The sequence below is a fragment of the Lissotriton vulgaris genome, chromosome 11 (assembly GCF_964263255.1).
Source record: "Lissotriton vulgaris chromosome 11, aLisVul1.2, whole genome shotgun sequence".
In the NCBI taxonomy this organism is placed as follows: Eukaryota; Metazoa; Chordata; class Amphibia; order Caudata; family Salamandridae; genus Lissotriton; species Lissotriton vulgaris.
Window position 1 is genome coordinate 425,160,184 of NC_141699.1, and position 24,763 is coordinate 425,184,946.

At 47.8% G+C, this 24,763-nt stretch overlaps 1 protein-coding gene across 1 annotated transcript in view; it reads right to left on the reverse strand.

The window, feature by feature from the left end:
* CDS2 (CDP-diacylglycerol synthase 2) overlaps positions 1-24,763 on the reverse strand; it is a 407,465-nt gene that overhangs the window by 252,370 nt on the left and 130,332 nt on the right. The window contains exon 3 of the mRNA XM_086943509.1: positions 2,564-2,660. Coding sequence (XP_086799635.1) covers positions 2,564-2,660 — 97 coding nt within the window. The remainder of the gene's footprint in view (positions 1-2,563; positions 2,661-24,763) is intronic.

Genomic DNA, 24,763 nt, shown 5'->3' on the forward strand with positions numbered 1-24,763 from the left:
CAATTCCTCCTCTTGTATCATGACTTGCTAAGACTCTGTATCCTAAGCCAATTCCTAAGACCCTTCAATTACATTGTGGGCCAACTCTCTACAAATGCATCCAGCTTTGTACCTGAAAAATAAACCAGTGAATAAACCTAAAGTCACAGCAAATGAGAAATGTAGTGCCTTTGGAATCTGCATTACAGCTGTACTAGAAAGGAGCGATTGATGGGGGTTTCAGTTTGGCTTTGAATCTTAACCTCCAAGATTCGAAACCAAACTGAAGCCTTGTGAAGTTATAATTCATTCACATAACATTGAAAAAACTACACAAACTCCTTCCTGGTTCCTAAAAGAGCGAAAGCTGTAATTGTAATTGTAATTGTAGTCATACTTATTGAGCGCAGCTGTCACCCAAAGGGTATCCTGGGGCTTCGACCAAAACATTACCTACAGATGTTTAGCACTACACTGCTCTCGGGAAGAAGTGACTTTTGAGATCCTTTTTGAAGGACATAAGGTCCTGTTTGCACCTTAGGGACATCGGTAAGGAGTTCCATAATTTGGCGGCCGCAAAACTGAAAGAGCGACCGCCCATCCTCACCCTTTTTATCCTGGGGATTGTCACCAGGAACGCCGAGGAAGATCTCAAAGGCCTAGCGGTAGAGTACCAGGAAAATATATCTTGCAACATCACTGGCCCCAGCCCATGCAGAGCTCTGAAGACCAAACAGGAAGATTTATAACAGATCCGTTCTTGGACAGGGAGACAACGAATATCCGAAAGCGCAAGAGAAGAAGAGGCAGACCGCGGTCGTGAAAGGGCCAACTTGGCTGCCATGTTCTGCACCCGTTGCAGCTTCGAGACCAGAGTGTTAGGGGCCCCCAGAAGCAGTGCGTTGCAGTAGTCTAATCTACTGAGGATGATACTACGCACTGCATCTGTCCTTGCCGCGGGGGGAAATAGCGGAAGAATTTTCCGCAGCATGCGAAGTAAAAGCATGCAAGTCGCAGTGGTTTTATTGACGAAGGCATCCAGCTGGAGGCTAGGCCCAAATATTACATCAGACAATCATATTTGTCTTATAGTCACTAATCGATTATGATCATTGAACGAGGTGCAAAGTATTATCAAATCATCAATATCTACAGTGTCATTCAATGTCTGATCAATTTACTACTAAAACATTTTTACATAGGCGCCTTTTGGTGGATACCTATTGTTCCCAACCACCTTCAGGATAAATGGATGTCTCCCACCATTACACAGTTAATTTGTCTATATAGAAAAGACATAAAACATAAAGCCAAAAAAGACCACAATGTTCTATAATCATACATTATTTTCCTTATAATCAACCCTAGTATATTGTGTTCATCCTTCTATCATCCTGCACAACCCAATTTAACAGGTGAACTTTACATTTATCCTGGCTATATAATATATATCCATCCCAAGACAGTATTCTATTCCACCTAGGCCCACTGCCAGCCTCTAGGAAGTTTGTTTTTTTGTCTTTATGTTTTATGTCATTTCTATATAGACCAATTAACCCCTTAAGTGCTACTGACGGCCAATGGTCGTCAGCAGCGCTACCTCCCCAGTGCTGCGCACGACCATTGAACGTCCATTCAGCACTAGTTCTAATGGACAGCGCAGCACTGGGGAGGAATGTGTAATAGCAGCTATGAGGTTAACTGTGTAATGGTAGGAGACATTGATTTATCCTGAAGAAGGTGGTTGTGAACAATAGGAATTCATCGAAACGCGTCGATGCAAACATTTTTCAGTACTAAATCGATCAGGCATTGAGTAACTTAAGATATTGATGATTTGATAATACTGTGCACCTTGATTAATGACCATAATCGATAAGTGACTATATAAGACAAATATTATTGTCTAATGTATTCTCCCTTTTCATATTTTTATTCATGCGTCCATTCCTATGTATTTTTATGAAATGTCTGTGTATTGTTGTTTGAATTGCTGTTTTTATTGTGTGATAAAAAGAAAATAAGGGGATTGTAATCATCTTCTAACTGTATTAGAACAAAGTTATGGTCATTGTATTGATTACATGTTCTAGAAAGAGGGTAGTTTTGATCTCAGAATTATTTGCATATATTTATTCATTTGTATAACAGATGATATGTTTTTATGAATAAAGCATAACAGTTTTAAACATATGCTTCTGAGGTACTATTTTAGTGATTATGGGGGTACATTTGAATGAGTACATGCTTAATCTGTGATATAAGAATGAAACAGTTGGCTGATTGACTAATAAACTCAAAGGGGAAAATTCCGTTTGGACTAGATAGTCACTGTTGGTGCCCTATCCCTTTGGTGAGGGTGGGCCCCTTACTGTCATCTTTTATTTAGGTGTACAACCTCTAAAGCAGAGCCATGTGTTCCCAAGGGGTAGCTGGAAGCAGAGTGGTCACAGTAAAACAGCTGGACAGCCTGGAAGAATGGTTGTCATTTCCCATGAACTGCTAATATCACATACCCCACAGGCAGTACCAGGAAGGAGGACAGTTGGAGCCCTTGTGGTGTACGTTTTGCAGAATTACTTACAATCATCATGAGAACAATTGGACCAAGGTAGATGATGAAGAAGAAGAACGAGATCATAGCCAAGGTCAGGATGCCCCGCACCCACCAATTCTTCCATCTAAAGTAAAAAAAATGAAAGAAATCATTAAATTGATGCACCAGATGTGAACAGGAAACGTTATTTGAATGTCCCTTCGGCAGGTCACTAAGGTGTGCCCTGCCTTTCACAGTCAATACTGACATTGCAATGTTTTTAGATATTATCTTAATACTTACACATCTCTGTAACACATTTCTACAAAGTACAATGGATAACACTGATGATAATATCAAGCTTTTCCTTCGAAACAGCTGAACAAGTTACTTAAATTCAATATCACTATCTGGTGAATACTCTATCTAACTGCACATGCCTCTGCTAGGTGGCACCATGTTGCTCTGCACTGCCATTGAAGATAAAAAGTCACATATAAGCATTATCCCTGTGCGCTGACATCTATTTCTTATTTATTCCTTTCCACGCCTTCACACATGTTGATATCACACTGCTGCTTCCAAATTTGGCACATTTTAGATGTTAAAATGAGACAAACTGGAGGTAGGAAGGCATTGAGGAACCTGCAGTTAGATAGAGTATCCACCGGAAAGAGCATTACGGAAGGTAAGTAAGGTATTATTATGGACACTTATAAATGCAGATTCCTCAGCTTAGAATAAACACCAAGCACTTCAAGCAGTACCTCCCTAGATGGAGAGTCTAAGAGTACACTCAGACCAAAACGCGATGTAGGACTGAGCGAATGAAATGCCCTTGTCAAGCAAGTAGTGCTTTGTGAACTTAGGTATGAACGCCCATGTCAAAGCCTGTCAGATGTCAAGCATAGGTACTGTGCGTGTCAAAGCAGTGATAGCAACCAAACCCAAGTGAATTGTGCTCTCATGCCTTCCGAAGGCTGTTTCCTGGCCAGAGCATGGCAGATCTTAATGCAGGTGATTATCCACCTTGATTGGGTCCTCTTCTGCACATCCTTCCCTTTCTTCACCATGGAGAACCCCACAAAAAGCTGATTGTTTCAGGGTACGATCACAGTGAAAGCTTAAAGCCCTTTAGGGAGTCCAAGAAATGGAGCTTCTATTACTCTTTGGAGGGCTGGGGAAGGCGGAAAAAAGCTGGTGTGGTAATGGTTTGCCGACATGTCAGGGTGCCATTACATTAGGTAAGAGGTCCGCCCAAGTCCTCCCCACCAAAATGTCAAGAAAAAAGGTGATGCAGAGTGCTTGCACCGACAGAGTCTTAAGTTCATTCATGCAACAAGCCAACGCCACTGCAATGGGGAAGATGGTCTTTGAAGTCTGGAGATGCAGCCAAGCAGCTATGCATCTGCTCAAAGTGTGTACATATGAGAAAAGTACAGGTCCCACTATGGCGTCACAAACAGTTTGAGAGAAAGCATGTCAAACCTTTTATCATTCACATCACAATTGGAGACTTAAACAAGGATGGTTGGTGCGGCAAACGAAGAAAGGCTGAAAAGGTGAACAAAAAACTTTTAGTAGTGCCCACTGAAAGGCCATGCAGGGCCAAATATAAAACAAACGTAAGAATATCTAGCAGCTTTACTTAAAAAGTGTCAGTCTTGCAGGTGCCACACTAGGGCAGAAATGTGTCCCACTGCCTGGCATAAATGGACTTTATGGAATTGCACCAGGCAGCAACAATGAAAGTCACCACTTCTCACGGCAGATTAAATGCAGTCAACTGCTGCCACTCAATTTCCTAGCATGGAGGTGAAGAATGCACAGATTTGGGTGGAGGGATGTGAGCTGCTGTTGTGAAAGAAGATCCTCCCGAATGGGAGCCCGATCGGCGGACAGATGCACATGCTCAGAAATAGCGGGTACAATACTCTCCTGGCCCATTATAGAAGCACTAAGATGACTTGGCCTGGTTCTGCAGATCTTTTTCAGAACATGGGGCAGGAGTGGTAGGGGTGGGAAGGCCTGTAGATATTATATGTTTTTATTATTATTATTATTTTATTTTTTTTCTCTTTGAAACTCCAACCTGCAAACCTCTTGACTCCATATTTTCTAGACAGTGGTAAAAGCATCTAGCCAGGGTTCTCAGCACTGCCATTAGATGTCCTGTGTCAAAATGGGATGTAAATTCCATTTGTTATCTACCAGATGCTTTTTGCTTAGCTCATCCCCTCTGGCTTTTAAGGGTCCTGCCAGGTGATTCCCAATTAAGGAAATATCCTGAGGCTGAGACAAACTTCAGAGGAACAGAGTCCCCTGGCACAGATCCCAAGAATTCATCCTGCTGTGCTTGTTGCAGTACCACATGGAAGTTGCGTCGGTGAGACCCTGCACCAGCCCCCCCTTGAAGGATAACAGGAAGGCCTTCAGAGCCAGACGAATAGCCCAAAACTTCAAAAGACTGATATGAAGCCCTACATCCATCGGAGACCAGAATGCTTTTATCTCCAATTACCCCCAGATGAACTTGGAGCCTAGCAGAGATGCGTGGGCCACTACTGGCAAGTCTTGGTGGGTTTGTGAGAGGGGCCTGCAGCTAGAACAATTGCATTTAAACAGCTGCCACTGTGAGCAGTCTCCTCTAAAATCTTAATGGCATCCGTCAGGTTTCCTTAATGCTGGGCCCATTGGAACTTTAGGTTCCAATACAGAGCCCGCATGTGCCACCTGGTGAACTGACATGGAGAATGCAAGAGGCTAAGAGGCCAAGAAACCTCAGATCTGCTATACCCAAGATCGAGGACCAAGGCTGTATTATCGGGATCATAGATAAATGTCCTTAACTCATTGCGACGAAGGAAAGGCCCTGTATTGCACTGTTCCTAAGATAGCTACAATGATATGGGGCCTCTGTGAAGGAGTTAGGTATGACTTCAGCTCACTGATAAGGAACCATAATGATATCAGAAGATTTTCCGTCATCTGGAGGTAGTATACTACTGACCATGGCGATCCAGCTTTTAACAGCCAGTGGTCGAGCTATGAGAAAACTGGTATCTCCGACCTTCAAAAGATGGGCAGCAACTACCATCATCACTTTCGTGTTCAACCGAGGGGCTCTAGTGAGGACAAGGGCGAGCACAGCAAACTGAAAATGCTCCTGGCCTACCTTAACCCACTGGTAGGTAACATCTGTGGGACTGCAGAATTGGTATATGAAAAAACATCCTGCAGGTCAGAGGACACCATTCAGTCACCCAGTCCACAGCTGAAAGGATCTGAGCTAGCATGAGAATTTAGAATTTGTTCTAGCACCTCTAGAGAGCAACACTCACACCTCTTGTAATAGAATGGAAAGGTGTTCATCTGAAATACACTCTGTGAGGTGGGAGACGGTTTGGTGGGGGAAAAATAAAGGTTAGGGAATAGGTGTGTATAGCGACTCTGTAGGACATAATGGCTCCCCACCCTGGGAGGAACTGCTGAACCCTGTACCAGTTTCATCCCTCAAACCACGGGATGGACATGGCCTAACTAGAGCGACTTGGTAGATGTTGCCACAGGAAAAAGGGAATGGGAGGACTGATGCCCATGCTTTCCTAAGTGCTGCCCTGCCACACCCATATTCACAGCCTCAAAAGGACTGGGGTGACAGGTGTACTGTTTGAGAAGAATGTCTTTGCCTACACTCCAGCTCTCTGGAGTAGTCTTTAAACTTTTTTAACTCTTGCGGAAACTGCATGACAGGGATCCAAGGCAGAATCTGCCTTTACACAACATGTGCAAGTTACTTACCTTCAGTAACGCCTTATCTGGTAGAGGCTCTTATGTAGTCGCAGATTCCTTACCTTAGGATTATCTTCAGGCATCAGACTGGATCCGGAGATTTTTCGTGAGCAGTACCCCTGTGCCCCAGTAGCTGGCATCGTTCGGCTGATGCGTGGCGCCGTTGGAGTCGTCCGCGCCAAAAAGGACACTCGCTGTACCTATATAGGTGCCACCAAGGTATGCTGACATCAGCTACTTTTCACGACTTTCCATGCCAGAAGCACAGAGCCACAAGGTACACTGATCACTGGTTTGGAAAGCTAGGGCCCTGAAAGGGGAAAGCCCTGTCCCTAGAAATCTGTTTGCAGAGCATAGAGGATGGGTGGGTTGGTAAGGAATCTGTAAGGAATCTGTGGCTACATAGAGTCTCTACCAGATAAGGCATTTTCGAAGGTAACTAACTTATTCATCTCATAGAGACTGCTAGGAGCAGAATCCTTACCTTAGCATAGATACCTAAGCAATACATCCCGGAGGTGGGTCTGTGGACCAATTTCACATGAGGAAGTCCTGCAGGACAGAACGGGCATTTGCCCATCCCTACGGACCTGACTACATGGACAGTAGTGTTAGGTAAACTAAACCAATTTTGCTGCCTGGCAGATGTCTAGGACCGGAACTTCGCAAGCCAAAGCAGTTATGGCAGCTTAGCTTTAGCGGTGGAGAAATGAGTATGCAAACTCTCAGGGGATTGCTTCTTATCCCAGGCGTAACAGATTTTGATACAGAGAAGGGGAGAGGATGTAGCCTAACAGCTATGGCAGTAAATCTCAAATATGGGGAACCGGGTTGGAGTCTCAGCAATGACGCTCAACATCCTATGATTATGGTCAAATCACTTAATCACCCAGTGACTAACAAAAATGAATGTGTCCTTGTTTAAGTAACTGGTGCTCATGTAAAGCGCTCTGATACCCAATACCTTTGGGTCAAGTTTGCGCTATATAAAACTCTGCAGGGAAAAAAAGAGAGAACTATCATGATAGTCCACTTCTGTGAAGCTCATCCTTTCTTTGCTTCGACGAACCACACAAAGAATTGGTCGTCCACCGGGAACTCTTGTGTGAAGTCAAGGTAGAACGGCAACGCTCTTTTCGGCTTAAGACGGTGAAGTCGCTCCTCTTCTTTGGCAGCACGTTAAAAGTAGGCAGAGCGATGGTTTGGCCTACATGAAATAAAGTGACCACTTTCGGAAGAAAAGAAGCTCTTTCATAAGAAGTACCAGTTTGTCTGGGTGGATGCTAAGATAAGAAGGCTTAGATGACAAAGCCTGAAGCTCACTGACCCTGTGGGCAGATGTTATCACCACCAGGAGGGCTGTCTTGATGGTAAAGAGCATGAAAGGACAGTTATGTAAGGGCGCAAATGGCACGCACATCAGGAACGTCAGGACTAGATTACGGTCCCACTGAGGCATAACGAAAGGAGGTTTAGGAAACATATGTTGCAAACCTTTTAAAAAACCTATGCACAATAGGGGATTGGATTAGGCAAGGTTGGTCAGGCAATTAAAGATTGCAGGAAGATGGTCCTTAACTGTCCCAGAGCAGTGCCCTGCTGGGCAAGGGAAAGAATGAACAGGTTAACCTGAGAAAGGGGGGCAGAAAGGGGATCAATGTGTCTTCCTTTTCACCATGCCACAAATTTTGCCCAACGGCAGGCATAAACCATCTTGGTGGATGTCGTGGATGGATGCCTGGCTGCCAAGATAACGTTACAGACTTCTGGCTAAAGGTCGTAAGCTGTTAGCTGTTGCTGCTCAATCTTCATGCAAGAAGGTGGAGCGTTGACTGGTTCAGGTGGAGAACCCCTCTGTGCTGCTGCTGCAACAGAAGATCGTCCCAACGAGGCAGCCTGTTCGGAGGACCGATTGCTATGCTCAACAGAACAGGATACCAGATACTTCATGCCCAATCCGGAGACACAAAGTTGATTTTGACCAGGTCGTTCCTGATATTCTTGAGAAATATGGGCAAGAGCGGTTAGGTGGAAAGGCTTACAGAAGGCCTGAGCTCCACTCGAGACAAAAAGTGTTTCTGAGCAAGAGCTGCCTTGGAAACTCAAGAGCGACAACTGGTGACTTTATGCATTCTCGTCTGTAGCAAACCGAAATAGCCAAAGCTCTCCCCACTGCTGAAAGAGACCATAAACCACCTCCGGATAGAAACGCCATTTGTGATCCATGAGGCATCTTCGGCTGAGTTTGTCCACTATGACGTTCACAGAACCCGCCAGATGTTGAACCACCAGGGATATGCCCTGCTATACCAGCCATGTCCAGAGACCTGGGGCATCTTGATCAAGGGTCCGCAACACCACACTATCCTGCTTTTTGCAGTTCCACATGGCGGTGGTGTTGTCCGTGAACATCTGCACTAGCCTTCCCTGGACAGAGGGTAGAAAGGATTTCAATGCCAATCGGATCACTCGGACCTCAGAGCTCCAATGGGTCGATGGGGGACTCCAGATCTGCCAGAGACCAGAGTCCTCTGATTTCCACCTCTTCCAGATGGTCGCCCCATCCCAGGAGTGGCGCATCAGTCACTACTATGAGATCTCGTTGGGGAAAGGAGAGGGGTCTGCCTTTGATCCAACTGCGGTTCATTAACCACTACTGCAGATCTTTCGCTGTTCTCTCCAAGATCTGGACCTTGTCAAAGAGATTCTCCTGATGCAGTTCCCACAAGAACTTTAGGTCCCACTGTAGAGCCAGCATATGTCAACAGGCATGTGTTACCAGCGGGAAGCAGGAGGCCATGAGGCCTAGCCGGCTTAAAGTCTGTCTCACCAAATTCCAGGATAGAGAATGGAACATCGGTATCATAGCCTGAATATCCAGGACTCGCCGTTTGGGAGGACAGGCCGGAAACAGCACCTGTGACCAGAACAGCTCCGATGTAAGGGAGAGTCGGGGAGGGAGGCAGGTTTAACCTCGGCATATTGATGGTGAATACCTGCAAATGCAGGTAGTCTGCCGTACTATGGAGGGGGGAGATGACAGTCTGGGCGAGCCCGCCTTCAGCAGCCAGTCGGCGGGAAAGGGGAAGACTGACACCCCTGATCTCCGCAAGTGAGCTGCAACCACCACCATCACCCTGGTGAAACACCTGAGTGGTGCTGGTGAGGCCAAAGGAAAGTACAGCAAACTGTAAGTGCTCAGGACCCAATGTGAACCGCAGGTAATGCCTGTGGGCAGGCAGGATGGGAATCTGGAAATATGTGTCCTGCAAGTCCAAAACTACCATCCAGTCTCCTGGGCCCAGGGCAGTTGAACATCTCCTTCGTTGAGGGAGTTCAGTTCTAGGAAAGGACAAAGGCCTCCAACCTTGTCGAGCACCAGAAAGTGGCAGGAATACCAATCACGACCCACTTCTGTCATCTGCACTCTCTCTCTATGGTTCCATTGGCCAAAATAGTTGTATCTGGCAGGAAAGAGAGATAAGTGGCCTCCATCAGACTGTCGTAAATAGGTATCATCATGGGAAGGGTAGTCTCGAAGAAGAGGGAGTGGCCCCTTCGGACAATATGCAAAATCCACCTGTCTAATGCTATGAACTGCCAGTGGGATCTATAATGGGGAATCCTGCCGGCCACAGGGTGCCCATGTGGCTAAACAGACAGACTAAGAGGGCTTGGATGCTGCAGCTGCTGGGGGTGGTGTTGGACTGACTTGACCAACGGGGCAGGTAGGTACCGCATCCATGACCAAGTGGTGGCTGGGCAGGTAAGGGCGTGGCTGTACACTCCTTCCTTGGTCACAAAAGGAGCAAAAAGCGGAGTGAAGGTGACTAGGGGCCAATGAAAAGCTTAAAGTCCTGGTTGCAGCCCTGCTGTCCTTAGAACGCTCAAGCGTCGAATCCACCCTGTCTCTGAAGAGACTGGAGCCATCAAAGTACATGTCCATGAGTGATGTCTGGACATCCCAGAAAAGCCAGTAGTTCTCAACCAGATATGGCGTTGCAGAGCGACTGTTGACAAAACCGCTCTGCCTAGTGAGTCGGTGGTGTCTAGTCCACAAAGAATGGTGAACTTCGCTGCATTCCTCCAGTCGGCAACAGCCTGGGAGGGCACGGCCTGGGCCTCCTCCAGGACCATGGGAATAGCAGCCCAAAATGCATGCAGTGTTCACCGATCACAATGACAGGCTGGTGAAAGAAAACATCTTCTTGCCTATTTATTTATTTAAAGAGTTTTATATAGCGCTGGCTAGACCCGAAGGTATCAGAGCGCTTTAAATTAGGTTCCACAATGTAACAGAAAATGATAACAATTACACATTATATACAAAAATAAGCAATCCATTGAGAGAGGAGAGAAGGAGTAGTTTCTGTCCTGTAACTCTAGTTCTGTAGTAGGGGTATCTCTGTTATAGTCATAATATAGTGAATAGTCCCGCCCATGTGCGTGGACCCCGGCAATCAAAAATAATCTCTTAAGTTGTCAAATCATGCAGAAACTGCAAAGACACTTAAGAGATAATTTAAAGACAAATAATGCAGCCTATATTCACAGGCTACACTGTCCAGTACTTCAACTAGAAATTCCACCAAACAAAACCACACAAAACACAGCCTGCCCAGTTTCTTCCATAGAGAAACTTGCCTCTACCAGTAAAAGACTCTGGAATGATAGAGAGGAAGGCATGGACAGACAAGCCCCATAGGCTGCCATTATGTGGCTTAAATAGGATACTGTGCCTTTAAGAGAACTTTCCAGAACTTTCTCCCAGTATCCCAGAATGCACAGCAGGTCCCTTTTACTTTCAGTTCTTTTTGACAGGCGTAGCACGCCAGTCCTGTAGCATTCCTTACATGAATATTTATCTCCACCGGGGAGGAGGGCGGGCGCTTATGACTATAACAGAGATACCCCTACTACACAACTGGAGTTACAGGACAGAAACTACTCCTTCTATAGTAGGGGATCTCTGTGTATAGTCATAATCTAGTGAATAGAATGGCAAGCCCATCCCCACACCAAAGCGGCGGTGGAGAAAAGAAATTAACACCACTATTGTGCGAGCAAATTCCGCAGCGAAGCATGCCCAACCTGAGCATCTGCCCTGGCATCAGTGTCCAGACAGTAATGCTTTAGCAAAGGTATGAACCGACTTCCAAGTGGCCGCCTTGCAGATCTCTGCAATCGGAACATTACGGAGTAAAGCTGTCGTGTCAGCTTTTCCCCTGGTGGAATGAGCCTTAGGTTTACCCCCTAAGGTCTTATTAGCTTTTTGGTAACAACTGTATGCAGGACACAATCCACCTAGAGATGGACTGTTTAGAGGTAGCAAGACCCGTCCTGACCGATCCATAATTGACAAATAATTGGTCTGACCTACGAATATCTTTGGTTTTATCCGGATAAAATTTCAACACCCTCCTAACATCCAGGGAATGTAGAGACCTTTCCGCTGGAGATGAAGGATTCTGAAAAAACGTAGGCAACGTTATGGTCTGGTTGACATGAAAATCAGAAATAACCTTGGGAAGAAATTTAGGGCGAGTACGCATAACAACCGTAGCAGCATGAAATACAGTATAAGATTCTTGGCAACACAACGCCTGAATTTCACTACGGGCCGATGTAATGGCCACGAGGAACGCCGCCTTCCAGGACAGGTGCTGCAACAAAGCCTTATGAATAGGTTCAAAAGGCTCCTTCATCAATCTGGACAGCACCACATTCAATTCCCATGAAGGCGAAGGAAGCCTGACAGGAGGGAACACTTTCTTCAAGCCTTCCAAAAAATCTTTGATCACAGGGATCTGGAAGAAGGAAGTCTGAAGGGCATTTCCTGTAGGCAGTCAATGCAGCAAGATGAACCTTAATAGAATGAACATTAAGGCCAGACTGCGCCAAATGTAGAAGGTAAGGAAGGATGACGTCTTCCTTGCACGTCGTCGGGTCATAGTTCTTGGACTGACACCAGATACAGAACCTCTTCCACTTGTAAGCATAAGAAGTCCGAGTGGAAGGTCTCTTAGAGTCCTTCAGTATGTCCATGCAATCTTCGGGCAGATTTAGATGGCCATATTGCACTATCTCAGGAGCCATGCCGCCAAACTCAAAGACGAGAGGTTGGGGTGCAACATCTGCCCCCGAACTTCGTGAGAAGGTCCGGCCTGCATGGCAGCCGAATGTGAGGATGGAGAGACCGGTGAAGCAGGTCCGTGAACCACCACTGTCTGGGCCATTCCGGGGCGATGAGTATCATCCGAGCCCTGGATCGGGCCAGCTTGATGAGTACCGCTGGAATCAGGGGAATGGGTGGAAAACCGTACAGAAAGCTGTTCGACCAGTTGATCCATAACGCATTCCCCAGCGTCCCCTGCTGGTAGTACCTGGAGGTGAAGTCTCGGCATTTGCTGTTTTCGGCGGTGGCGAACAGATCTACGTCTGGAGTCCCCCACCTTGCGAAGACTTCTCCTAGTACTTTGTCGTTTATGACCCATTCGTGGTTTTCCTGAATCAGTCTGCTCAGTGCATCCGCCTGAACATTCTGCACACCTGGCAGATGGGTTGCCGTTATCGTCAGTCCTCTGGCCAAAAGCCAGTGCCAGATCGCCTGCGCCTCCTGCGACAGAGTGCGTGATCTCGAGCCCCCCTGCTTGTTGAGGTAATACATCGTGGTGGTATTGTCCGTCTGTACAAGCAGAGAGTTGGTCTGAAAGGACGGAAGAAAGGCCTTCAGTGCCAAGTGCACAGTGCTGAGTTCCAGGAAATTGATGTGATACGTGGCCTCCATCGGGGACCACGTTCCTTGAATCTGTAGGTTTCCGGAGTGCGCTCCCCACCCATGGAGAGAAGCATCCGTCACAACGGTCTGTGTGGGAATGTCCTTGTGGAAGGGAACCCCTCTGAGGAGATTCTCCGCTGAACACCACCACTTCAGTGACTGAAGAGCATGCAGAGACAGTCGTATCTTGTTGTCCCAAGATCCTTTCCTCTGATCCCACTGGTCCTCCAAGCACTCCTGCAGCGGTCTCATGTGCAGCCGTGCGTGTGGCGTCAGGAAGATACAAGAGGCCATCGATCCCAGTAGAGAAGACACCGTCCTCACTGTTGTAGATGGAGTAGTCATAAGAGGCTGAGCCTTCCGAAGGAGTGATAATCGTCGCTCTTCCGAAGTAGACACGCTTGCTGACAGCGTATTGATGGAGGCTCCCAAGTACTGTATGCATTGGACCGGAGTCGGGACAGACTTGGACATGTTGATGTGCAACCCCAGCTTGTTCAAGAGAACGCACGTCTTCTGGAAGTGTGCTCGAGCTTCCGAGAAGGAGGATGCCTTGATCAACCAATCGTCGAGGTACGGGTAGACGAACACCTTGTTCTTCCTCAGGTGTGCTGCTACCACCGCCATGCACTTCGAGAATGTTCTTGGCGCAGACTTTAGTCTGAATGGGAGTATTGTGTATTGATAGTGATTGGCGCCGACTTGGAACTGCAGGAACTTCCTGTGTTTGTGTGCAATGGGCACATGGAAGTACGCATCCTGTAGGTCTATAGCACATAGCCAGTCTCCCTGTTGCAACTGAGGATAAATCTGATGCAACAACAGCATGCAAAACTTTTCCCTGCGAATCCATCTGTTTGCCTGTTGCAAGTCCAGAATAGGCCTGAACTCGTTCTTGTCCTTCTTGTGAACCAGGAAGAACCGGGAGTACAGACCTCTTCCTCTCTGAGACAGAGGTACGTCTTCTATCGCCCTTTTCCTTAACAGGATATCTGCCTCCACCTGGAGCTTGCGCAGCTGGAACTGCGAGCTGACTGGTGGAATTGCTGGAGGCGGGCTGTTGAACCGAAGACTGTATCCATTGCAAACAATATTCAGCACCCACTTGTCCTGAGTAATTTTTCTCCACATTGCCAGAAAAAATTGAATGCTTCCCCCTACCGGAGTGGGTAACATATCCGGGGGAAGTAAGCGCTCAGGGCCTAGACCCGGCCGGGCCTTTGGTCGCTGGTGCCGACTGTTGGCCTCCTCTGCCCTCCGGGCGTTTCTGGAACGGCTTACGGAACTGTTGTTGTTGCTGCGACTGTCCCAAAGCTTGGCCACGTCCCCTGCCCTGCCCACCGAACCGCCGTTGGAATGGGCGGTACGATTTCTTCGCTTCTTTGATCTTCTCCAGACCCACAGCCGTGAGTGTTTCGGCCTCCGCCTTCATGTGGGCCATTTCGTCATCCGCATGTTTCCCAAAGAGGGTCTCGCCAGAGAATGGAAGATTGGCTACCCTTTGCTGTGCGTCTGGTTTCAGTGACGTAAGGCGGAGCCATGCGTGACGTCGCTGGTTAATCCCATGGCAAAAGCCATGTGCCGCTAAGAGGGATGAATCTGCCGCAGCGCTGATGATTTGATTCGCTACCAGCATCCCTTCGTTTAGCACTTCCTGGAAGTCTTCCCGCTTCTCGCGAGGCAAGTGTTCCGCAAACTGCTGGAGGGAGTCCCAGAGGGCGCGGTCGTAGCGCCCCAACAAAGCTGTGGCACTCGCAGCCTTCATAGAGGTCGCCGATGTTCCACATACTTTCCTCCTAGCTGAATCCATCCATCTAGACTCTTTGTCAGGGGGGACCGTGGATGAAGGGGTGGTGGCATGCTGTTTGCGGGCCGCCGTCACAATCACAGAATCCGGAGGAGGTTCCACCCTTAGAAAAGCCGGGTCCGAATCGGGAGCCCGGTATTTTTTCTGCAATCTCGATGGGGCCGCCTTAGTCACCGCAGGGGTGAGGAAAAGGTCCATGGCCGGTTCCTCCAGGCCCGGCACCAGAGGTAGTAGTGGACGAGACAGGTGTTTCTAGTTCAGTGTCTCGAAAATGACTGATGTCTTAGGCGTGGGCACCGTCAAGGATATGCCCAATTTGGCAGCGCCTCTCAATAGGACATCATGGAACGCCACCAGGTCATCAACCGGAGACACCCTTGTGTCCGGCGATCCCGACAAAGTCGGAGAGTAGTTCCTGGTCCCTGAGGACCTTGTGCGAGAGCGAGATCTGTGCCTCCTATGGCGGCGTCTCGACCGCGTGGACGACCTTTTGCGCGATCGCTCCCTCCTCCGAGAGCGTGACCTCCCGGTCCGTGGGCGCTCCGCAGGTGACCGTGGAGGCGTCTTCCATCGCTTATCCTGGGGACTTGGTTTAGGAGTCCCCTTAGGTGGTGTAAGAAGAAGCGGTAGTGACACCGATCTCGGCGGAGGGACAGGGGGTATCTCCGGCCGAGGGGCGGGCCCATGCGGCGGGAGCGGTGGTGGTGGCTGTCCTGAAGGAGGAAGTGGTGGTAGAGGAGGGTTGAAGGGAGGATTCTCCTTTGGTATAGGGGGAGGAGGTGTCATCGGCCGAGGTGGTGTATATACCACAGAGTACACTGAGCCCGGTGACTTCTTCGGGGGAGGGGACTGCGAACCAGCCCCTCCAGTATGTGATCGCCGCTTCCGGCGCCCTCCACCAGACTCAGCGTGACTTCTGGCGCCAGAACTACTCCTGCGCCGCTTCGGGGAGTGAGAACGACTCCTCGACGCTGACCTCTTTCTCCTCGACTCCGAACGCCGTTTTCCGGTGTCGGGTGTTGTCTCCGCGACTATGGCGTCGAACGTCGCCTCCGCGATGTCGAACTCTCCTTCCTCACCGTCGAACGCCGCCTCCGCGACGTCGACCGTACCATTCTCGACGGCGAGCGTCGACTCCTCCTCGACGCCGTCCTCTTCCTCGAGGTCCTCGACGCCGAGGATCCCCTCGACGCCGACCGTCTTCTCGACGGCGACCGGCGGTATCGCCTCGACGATGAGCGCAGACGCCTGTGGCTTCTCCTTCGATGCCGGTAGCTCGACGTTGACGTCGACGACGCCGACGCTGTGGACAGTGCTTTCGACGGAGGCCTAACCCGGCTCCTCGACGTCGACTCTTCACGCCGTCTCGACCTGGAGCGCCGGGGAGAAGGGGAACACACCGTCGTCATCCCTCTCGACGTCGTCGTCGATGCAATCGACGCAGACGGAGACCGGGAGCGTTTGCTGGTCTTCCTGCCTCTGGGGAGCCCCCCAGAGGCCTCAGCAGAGGCAGATGGAGCCTTCCCAGCCTGCCCAGACCCACCTGCAGCCTGCAGTCGTCTCTCTTCCAGGACTTGGAGCCTAATCTTCAGCCTTTCCCTCAGGGTCCTTGCTGAGAGGTTCTGGCAGATGTCACAGTCTTCAGGGACATGTGCTTCAGGGAGACAAATAATGCAGACGTCGTGTGGATCAGTCTTGGCCTTCTTCCTTCCACATGCTGGGCATTTGTCGAACAGAGCAGGCATTTTAGAGCCCTAAAAGCCTGGCAAACACACAGGAGAGAAGGGAAACACCAAGAATATAAACTGCAACCACTTTTATCAAAAAGTGAACTTAAATTCAATATAAACCCTTGAAAAAGGGGAGAGCTCAATGCCAGGGTCCTGTTAGCAGGAGCCGGAAAAAAGAACTGAAAGTAAAAGGGACCTGCTGTGCATTCTGGGATACTGGGAGAAAGTTCTGGAAAGTTCTCTTAAAGGCACAGTATCCTATTTAAGCCACATAATGGCAGCCTATGGGGCTTGTCTGTCCATGCCTTCCTCTCTATCACTCCAGAGTCTTTTACTGGTAGAGGCAAGTTTCTCTATGGAAGAAACTGGGCAGGCTGTGTTGTGTGTGGTTTTGTTTGGTGGAATTTCTAGTTGAAGTACTGGACAGTGTAGCCTGTGGATATAGGCTGCATTATTTGTCTTTAAATTCTCTATTAAGTGTCTTTGCAGTTTCTGCATGATTTGACAACTTAAGAGATTAGTTTTGATTGCTGGGGTCCACGCACATGGGCGGGACTATTCACTAGATTATGACTATACACAGAGATCCCCTACTACAGAAGGAGAGCCATAAATAGTGGAGGGGGAAAGGGGAAATGTGAAGAGGGAGGATGAGGGCAGAGACGACAGGAGAGACGAAAGGAAGTCTGTCTAAAGACCAACTGGGTAGGTAACATCCAAGGAGGGAATCCACAGCTCTTTAACTAAACAAGGTAGCTCCATCGGGCATCAGTCAAAATAGCTAGGTCTCAATTGACTAGGAAAAGTTCACAGATAAACAGGGTGGGGGCTAAGGGCAAGGTAGGAGAGGGCAAAGGTCAGTAGCTGGAAAGAGAAGAGGAGTAGAGCGGAGAGGGGTAGGGGGAATGTGGCGGAGGGAGATGAGGTCAGGAAAGACGCAGGAGGGTTTTCCTAAAGACCGGCTGGGTAGGTGAAGGTCAAGGAGGGAATCCATAGCTCATCTCCCCTTTAGCTCGCGAGGTAGTTCCAACCAGCAATAGTCAAAATTTCTAGGTCTCAGCTATCAAGGGAAAGGGTAGGACCATGATGAAAAGAGGCAGTCTCTAGAGTGGAATTACCACTTGGGAAGCAGGCATGCCAGGCAGTTCAAGAACCAGCAAATGGGATGGGAAAACCACTGCGTAATGTGTGGTATTGGGGCATATATAGCCGGGACCGGAGTGGTCATATATGGTGATTGAGTGACCCACCCGAAGATGGCCACCATAAGTGCGTGAAGCCTAAATTGTCCAGCCTCTTGGATTCCTGATCTGGCCAGGCGGTTGGGAGTAGACCAGGATTTACATGAGAAGTGGAGGCTTGGACCACCAAGCTCTTCGGAGTAGGGTGCTTCGTGAAAAATTTGGGTGCCCCAGGAGCGGGGTGGTGGCAGTAGGCAATAGTCCAGTTCACACAAGTCTCTGTGTTGGGCTTGGACCAGGTCGCAAGCGGGACATCAGTAAGTGCTTCATTAAAGGGAAGAACCGGTTCAGGAGAGGACACTCCCGGCTGAGCACTTCCGCAAAGACATTAGTCTTGACTGCCACCAAGGGCAAGCTAAGGTCCAGGACCTCAACCGCCCTCCACACCACCATTGCGAATGATGCTCCCTCTTTCGTAGTATCAAGTGAGCTGACTTGGCTCAAATCCTCACACCAGTCCAAGGAGTCATGAGGATGGTATTCGTCAGGGTCCAGTGACCCCTTCCATTCTTCCCCGAGTCTACTCATAGGAATAGGGCTCAGTCTGCGCCAGAACCGGTGTAGGATTATACCCCTCCATGTTGGAGTCGTGAATGAGAATGGGGATGGCGCTAACAGTGGGCAGATCCAGGAGCGTAGGCTTCAGGACTGAAGCCGAGGAAGATCGACATGGCAAGACCAGCACCGATCTGGATCCATCTGTGGATATTTGGGTCCAGACTGGTGCTGGAGCAGGAGCAGCCAGTGTGGATCCAGTAGGGGCCCCTCCTGAACCCGTGGGGCCTGAAGGCACACCAGAGGAAATGGCCCACTCAAATAGGAGATGAATAGTCTCATTAAACTCTTGTATTTGAGTGGGGTCGCTCCGGCTCCCGGAATTGCAGGGAGGAGCGGCATCAGCCCTGGCACTGGCTCAACCACAGAGCCAGACTCGAAGGACGCTCCCTCATCTCATCTCATCTCATCAGCCGACAGACGAGGTGAAGTGAAAGCACGCTTCAACTTATTTTTCTTCTTGTGGGACCGGAACTTACCCGAACTGCTAGATGACTGGGAATGGTATGACGAACTCGGACTCCGCTCTCAGGACCTTCCTCACAACTGGGACTTCAAGCATCACATATCAAGCCTCCAGGAGTTTGAGGGATCCCTCCCTCAAGGCATTCGGATGCATGGAGCAGCAGTCAGGGCAGGCCTTTGGTTCATGGCTTCGTTTGAGACACCATAGGCAAACAAGGTGTGGATCCGTCATCGACATCTGTTGGTGACAGACGCTGCAGGGCATGAAGCCAGCTTTTCTTAGATGACATATTTGCCACACCAGGAGGTAAATCCTCGACGCAAAAAAAACTTTGACAGAACGTTGAAAAAAGCTTTGTGAAAAAGTGACTAAGGGGTAGCTCTTCCCAGATCTGCGCTTGCTGGCGCGAAAAAAAGAACAGACGTCAGCGCGCCTGGGTGGAGCCTAAATAGGCACCACAAATGCCTTTTCTGTTGCGGAGGACGCCAACAACACCACGCGGAGCTGAACAACACCACCTATTAGCACCCAGGAGTACTGCTCATTAAACATGTTCGGGTCCAGTCTGAACCCTGTGGATAATTCTAAGGTAAGGAATCTGCAGCCAGAAGTCTCTATCTGATTGTATATGTATTTATGCATCTATATGTTATTTCTATTGTGTGAACCTAGCCAAAAGGCAGCAACACTGTACATGGTGAAAGGCAAGTTTAAAGTCAGCGAGTAATAGGAGATGTATCTGGGTTGTGGAAAATTAGTACATGAAGTGATCATATTTCTTCAGGCCCTGAATGAGGGTGCTCAGAAGGAGTGACAGTGTGGAGACTGAGAGATCATTTAGCAGTTCTGAATCACTTTCAGAAAAAAGCTGTTTGACTTTCTTTTGAAGGGAGAGCTGGCACCAAGTCATCTTGGATTTTTTGGCAATATGTTCCATGAGGGAGAGGTTGTGTTCAAGGGGAATCCAAGTGATTTGGTATTCGCTGAGATTTGGGGTTTGGAGTCGTCAAGTTTCATGCCCATTGAGCCAGGTTTGCACTGTATCTTCTTTGCTGTTCTTGACAAATAATAGGAATTCTCTCTTGGTTGGTTTGAGCTTCAGGCAGGCACTAGACCTCCAGGTCTGGTTGCTGTGCAAGCAGTGTTTTAGGCGTAAAGTAGAATTTGCCATTTGTTACTTTAAGCTGTGTATGAGGGTGGAATGATCAACTGTGTTAAAGAAAAACCAAAAGGTGGTGATGGACGGAGCGTTGACAATACAAACACTCACCCCCAGTCAACTGATCTGGGTTTAATCCTTCACCGTTCTTTAGCTCACTCCGCCACCCCAGTTCAGACATGGCCATATGCAAATCAGTCTGACCCTGTGCCTCATGGGAACAGTCCAGGCCGAACTGCCAAGCCATGTCTTCCCTGGACCGGAATCAAGCTTCCCTGGACCAGTTTCTGGTATTACAGATGTCTTCAGCCGGGCTTGCTTGACTCCAGTGGCAAAGTGAGCAAGGGACTCATACCCTGCCAACTTAGGGCGAACAAAGAAAAACCAAAGGTGGTGATGGAAGGAGCGTTGACAATACAAACACTCACCCCCAGTCAACTGATCTGGGTTTAATCCATCACCGTTCTTTAGCTCACGCCTCCACCCCAGTTCAGACATGGCCATATGCAAATCAGTCTGACCCTATGCCTCATGGGAACAGTCCAGCCCGAACTGCTCAGACGTGAGTCCTGTGCTCTCCACACCACTGGAGTCAAGCTATCCTGGCTGATGACGGCTGATAGCCAGAAACCGGTCCTAGGATGCTTGATTCTAGTCCAGGGAAGACATGGCTTGGCAGTTCTGGTTAGACTGTTCCCATGAGGCACAGGGTCAAGGCTGATTTGCATATGGCCATGTCTGAACTGGGGTGGTGTGGAGTGCAAAAAAACGATGGATTTAGGCCCAGATCTCTGTACTGGGGTGAATGTAAGACATTGTTCTGCATTCTGTCCATCAACTGTTGTTTATGCAACTGTGTTAAAGGCAGCTGAGAGATCTAGCAATATCAAAGGCAAATGTCTTCATCATCTGTGGTCTAGACAGAACAGTCTACAGTGTGCAAGGTGGTGGTCTCCATGCTGCAGCGTGATCTGAAGCCAGGCAGGTAGTCATGCAGGAGATGATTTGCATTAATGTGATCTTGAAGTTCTTGAAGTTAACCATTAACTGCTTTTTCAATAATCTTGCTGATGAATGGTAGGTTAATGAGGTGGCCAGTTGTTGGCAAGATGATCAAGGTCTAGTGTAGGTTTCTTTATGAGTGGGAGGATCTGGCCAGTTGTAGGAGCTTCTGAAAAGATGCCTTGAGTGAGGAAGGCAATAACAATGGTAAGGAGGGTAAGAGAGCATCCCAGTGGAGAGCTTTGATGAAAGAACATGGTAGGGCATCATCTTCGTAAGAAGTGGTTTGTGGGAGTTGGGTATGTCAGCCAGATCTGGGAGGAATAGGGCTATGAAGCTGACCATTGCGGAATTCTGGGGGAAGGGGTGGGTGTGAGAGATGAAGCAGGCTTGGTATCGCGGATATGCTGTCAGACTTTCTGCATTTTTTCAGAGACGATGTTGATGGCATTGCACTTTTCTAGAGGGTGAGGAACAGATGGGTAAGGGGATCATACAGGATGGGGAGGACAACTTAGGCAGAGATGAAGGGAGAGCTCAAAAGTCAAAACTGGCACGAGACCCTCGCCCCACCCAACTCCTATGAGGCAGACCCAAAAATATTAAGAGTTAAAGGCATGATATATACACCTGTAAAAAGATTTGGTTATACAGCATTAATGAAGATGTGTGAATAAACTGTACTTACCGAAAAATGCACAACAAATTATCACAGAAGGGATCTGACCACAAATACAAAGGTCCTGATGAAGACCTAGAACCCATTAGGGCATCAAAGGCTAAAACATGTCGACAACTTGCGTGTGATGCTAAGGACAGTTAGTACGTTCCAACATCACTACTCCACCTTTTAACCATACCCCTATACTTCTTGCCATATTCGAATTCACTTTTAAAGGTGTAGGAGGTAACTTTATATATTTATATTTCACTGCAAAAATCCTACCAGTATGCTCCTTCGGATAGAGATGTCAATCACCTGAGAAAGCGAGTACCCAGGTGCGGAACCCAATGATGATGCTACCCAATAAGACACCCTAGTAGCCATTAATTATACCACTGGCGGTAATTACAGGTTGGGGGTTTCTGGAAAATACACAAGGGACCCTGATATTAGGACCAGTACATTTCATTGTGCTTTAGATTTATGACAATACGACTTATGGAAACTGAATAAACTCCCCCTTCACGATTCTACCTCCTCCCAATTGATTTTTGATTAGGTGATGAGCTGCCTTTGTGATGTGTGGAGGGCTTCAGTATTAAGAGGCCAAATGGAGTATTATTTTTTTCCCATTATCTTTCCTGTCTGCAGATGGGTGATGTGAGCCATCGAAAAGAATGTTCACGAGAAAGGTTTGTAAATTGTTGTCAAATCCTATGGAGTGCATCTACGCATGTCAGGGGAACACAACATTGGTATCAACTGCCCTCCCCTAGCAATAAGTATCAGGATAGATAATGTACATGGCCATGTCTTGTAGATCATCACTGGTGTTGTACCACACAGCATATTTGTAGTGACCCAATAAGCATTTCTCACTTACCAATCACAATGTCAGGCTGGCAGAGAACATAAATTTGCTGAATGCCTCAATCTACTTGGACTACCTATCTGGAGGAGTTGTGAGGAATGAATTGGGACTCACTGTAATGGTTAAAGCCTGAACCTGAAGTCTCCCTAGAGTAGGCTGTTTAGTAAGAACATGAGGGTCACCAGGAGTCAGTCTGTGATGCCTGGCCAACTACATATTCACCAGTGGGCTGGGATAGGGATCTGACCAAGTGTCAAACAAGCTACTGATGAGTGCCTTATTAAAGGGAAGCAAGGGCTCAGATGTGGCTGTCTCTCTGCAAACCTTTCGTTTTCCTGACTTAGCGCCAGATAGCGAGTGATATATTTGTTTTCTCAAGTGAATGTGCCCTCACAGACTTGGGAGGTGCTTAATCGGGAGGCCAAAGGGACATAGTTTAAACCAAGTTTCACCCTCAGGTTTTTTTGATGGTAAGGACCAGGACTTAACTTTCTCCAACAAACTCTGACCCAGAGCAAGAGAAAGTCAATAAAGCAGAAAAAGGAAAAAAGGAGGAAGAGAAAAATTAGAACACTGTAACGAAGGCAGAAAGCAGGCATTAAAAAGAACCAGTAACAGTAAGATAAAGAGATGCATACAGCTTGATTTGACTGCCTGGCAGAGAGCCTCCACCTGACATCCTGAGCTTCCTCTCCGACCGCCGTATTCTGTTTACGGCACTAGGAAGGAATACTGCAAGGGGATTCAGCTTCTCTTAGCCCGTCGGAACAGGAGTGGAATAGTAATCCCTTCAATGACAGCGGAACCAGTCTCGGCTCCACCGTAAGGATTATGATGTTGGTTTTTGACAGTCAATCCATGTCGGCCATTCTGACATGGATTGGCTGTCAGAAACTGACTATGGGGTCCCGGGGAGGGCCCATATCCTGCACTGTGTGGTCGTCGCCGTGAGGTGCCTGCCACGCGGTGCAGGGATGTTTACCAACTTCCATTTTTCAATTGTGCTGCGGGCGTTTTAGGCCCACCGCCCAAGCTCCTATTAGAAAATAGAGGTTTGCGACGGCACTATGTGCGTTCGCATCTAAATGAGGGTGTCATAACTGCAGACCTATGGTAAGGTGGTTCCTTTCCAGCAACGGGCGTCCGCCTGACATCGTAATGAGGGCCATAGTGTAGCGTTGTGTAAGAAAGAAGCATGTGGTGACATCAAAACTAAATAACCTTTTCAGCAACCAAGTATGAACAGCACCAGTTGCAGGCTCTTAAGTCAAAACTAAGGGCTCATGGCTCTTTTGTCTGTCTTAAAATATCCTGTGTAACTGAACGCGGGGATTTACTTCATAAGCATGCGCAAGTTTAAAACTTGCTGGAAATGCAATCTGTAATTCAACTGCCCAACTGCGATGAAGCCAGCCAATGTGGCAAGCTACTGAAAGCTATATACATAATTTAAACGGAGAAAGCACTTTGGTGTTTTGGACATGTTCCAGTGATGATGCTGGTGGTTTTGTAACGGTAAATAACCTTGCTACTCTGAGCTTGTAACTCGGGTGGAGAAGACTATGGAGGAGATGACTGCGTAGCAGGTCTGTGCGATGACCAAACAGTGTGATAATAAGTGTCTTTACATCATTTATTTATTATTTTCTAAGTCATGCGCTATGAAAATGTGACGTTTGAAAAATTGAAATAAAATGGGCAGTAATAGTCAGCCACTTGTCGAGAAAAATGTAGCCCCAGCAGGATGTTGTAACTATTTTTTTCTACGGAGGTTTCTAAGTGCTTTTGAGTTTGTTTTCTAGTTTATGTAATGTGAGAAGGGAGTGCTCAAAGGGTCGTTTTACAACAAATGTGCAGATAAAATGTTTGTAAATCAGAAACAGTAATGAGTATGGACCGGACATATCTGTTTATCTCTTTGTACTTTAGGAACGACAACTACAGTGTTGTATATCAATAGTGAAACCTTCACTATCAAGGTATTTTATCTCTAAAGGTCGACCTGCACCCAGAAATGTATTAATACCACACCGAAACCCTATTAAAAGCACAGGTTTTCAGAAGCTGCTCTATTTCTCGACAAAATACTGAATCACTTTTATCTTACTCCATCGACGCCATAACATCTTTGTGTGCTATATTCAGCTATTACAAAACAAAGCCTTGGTTTTTGTGGGTATTTT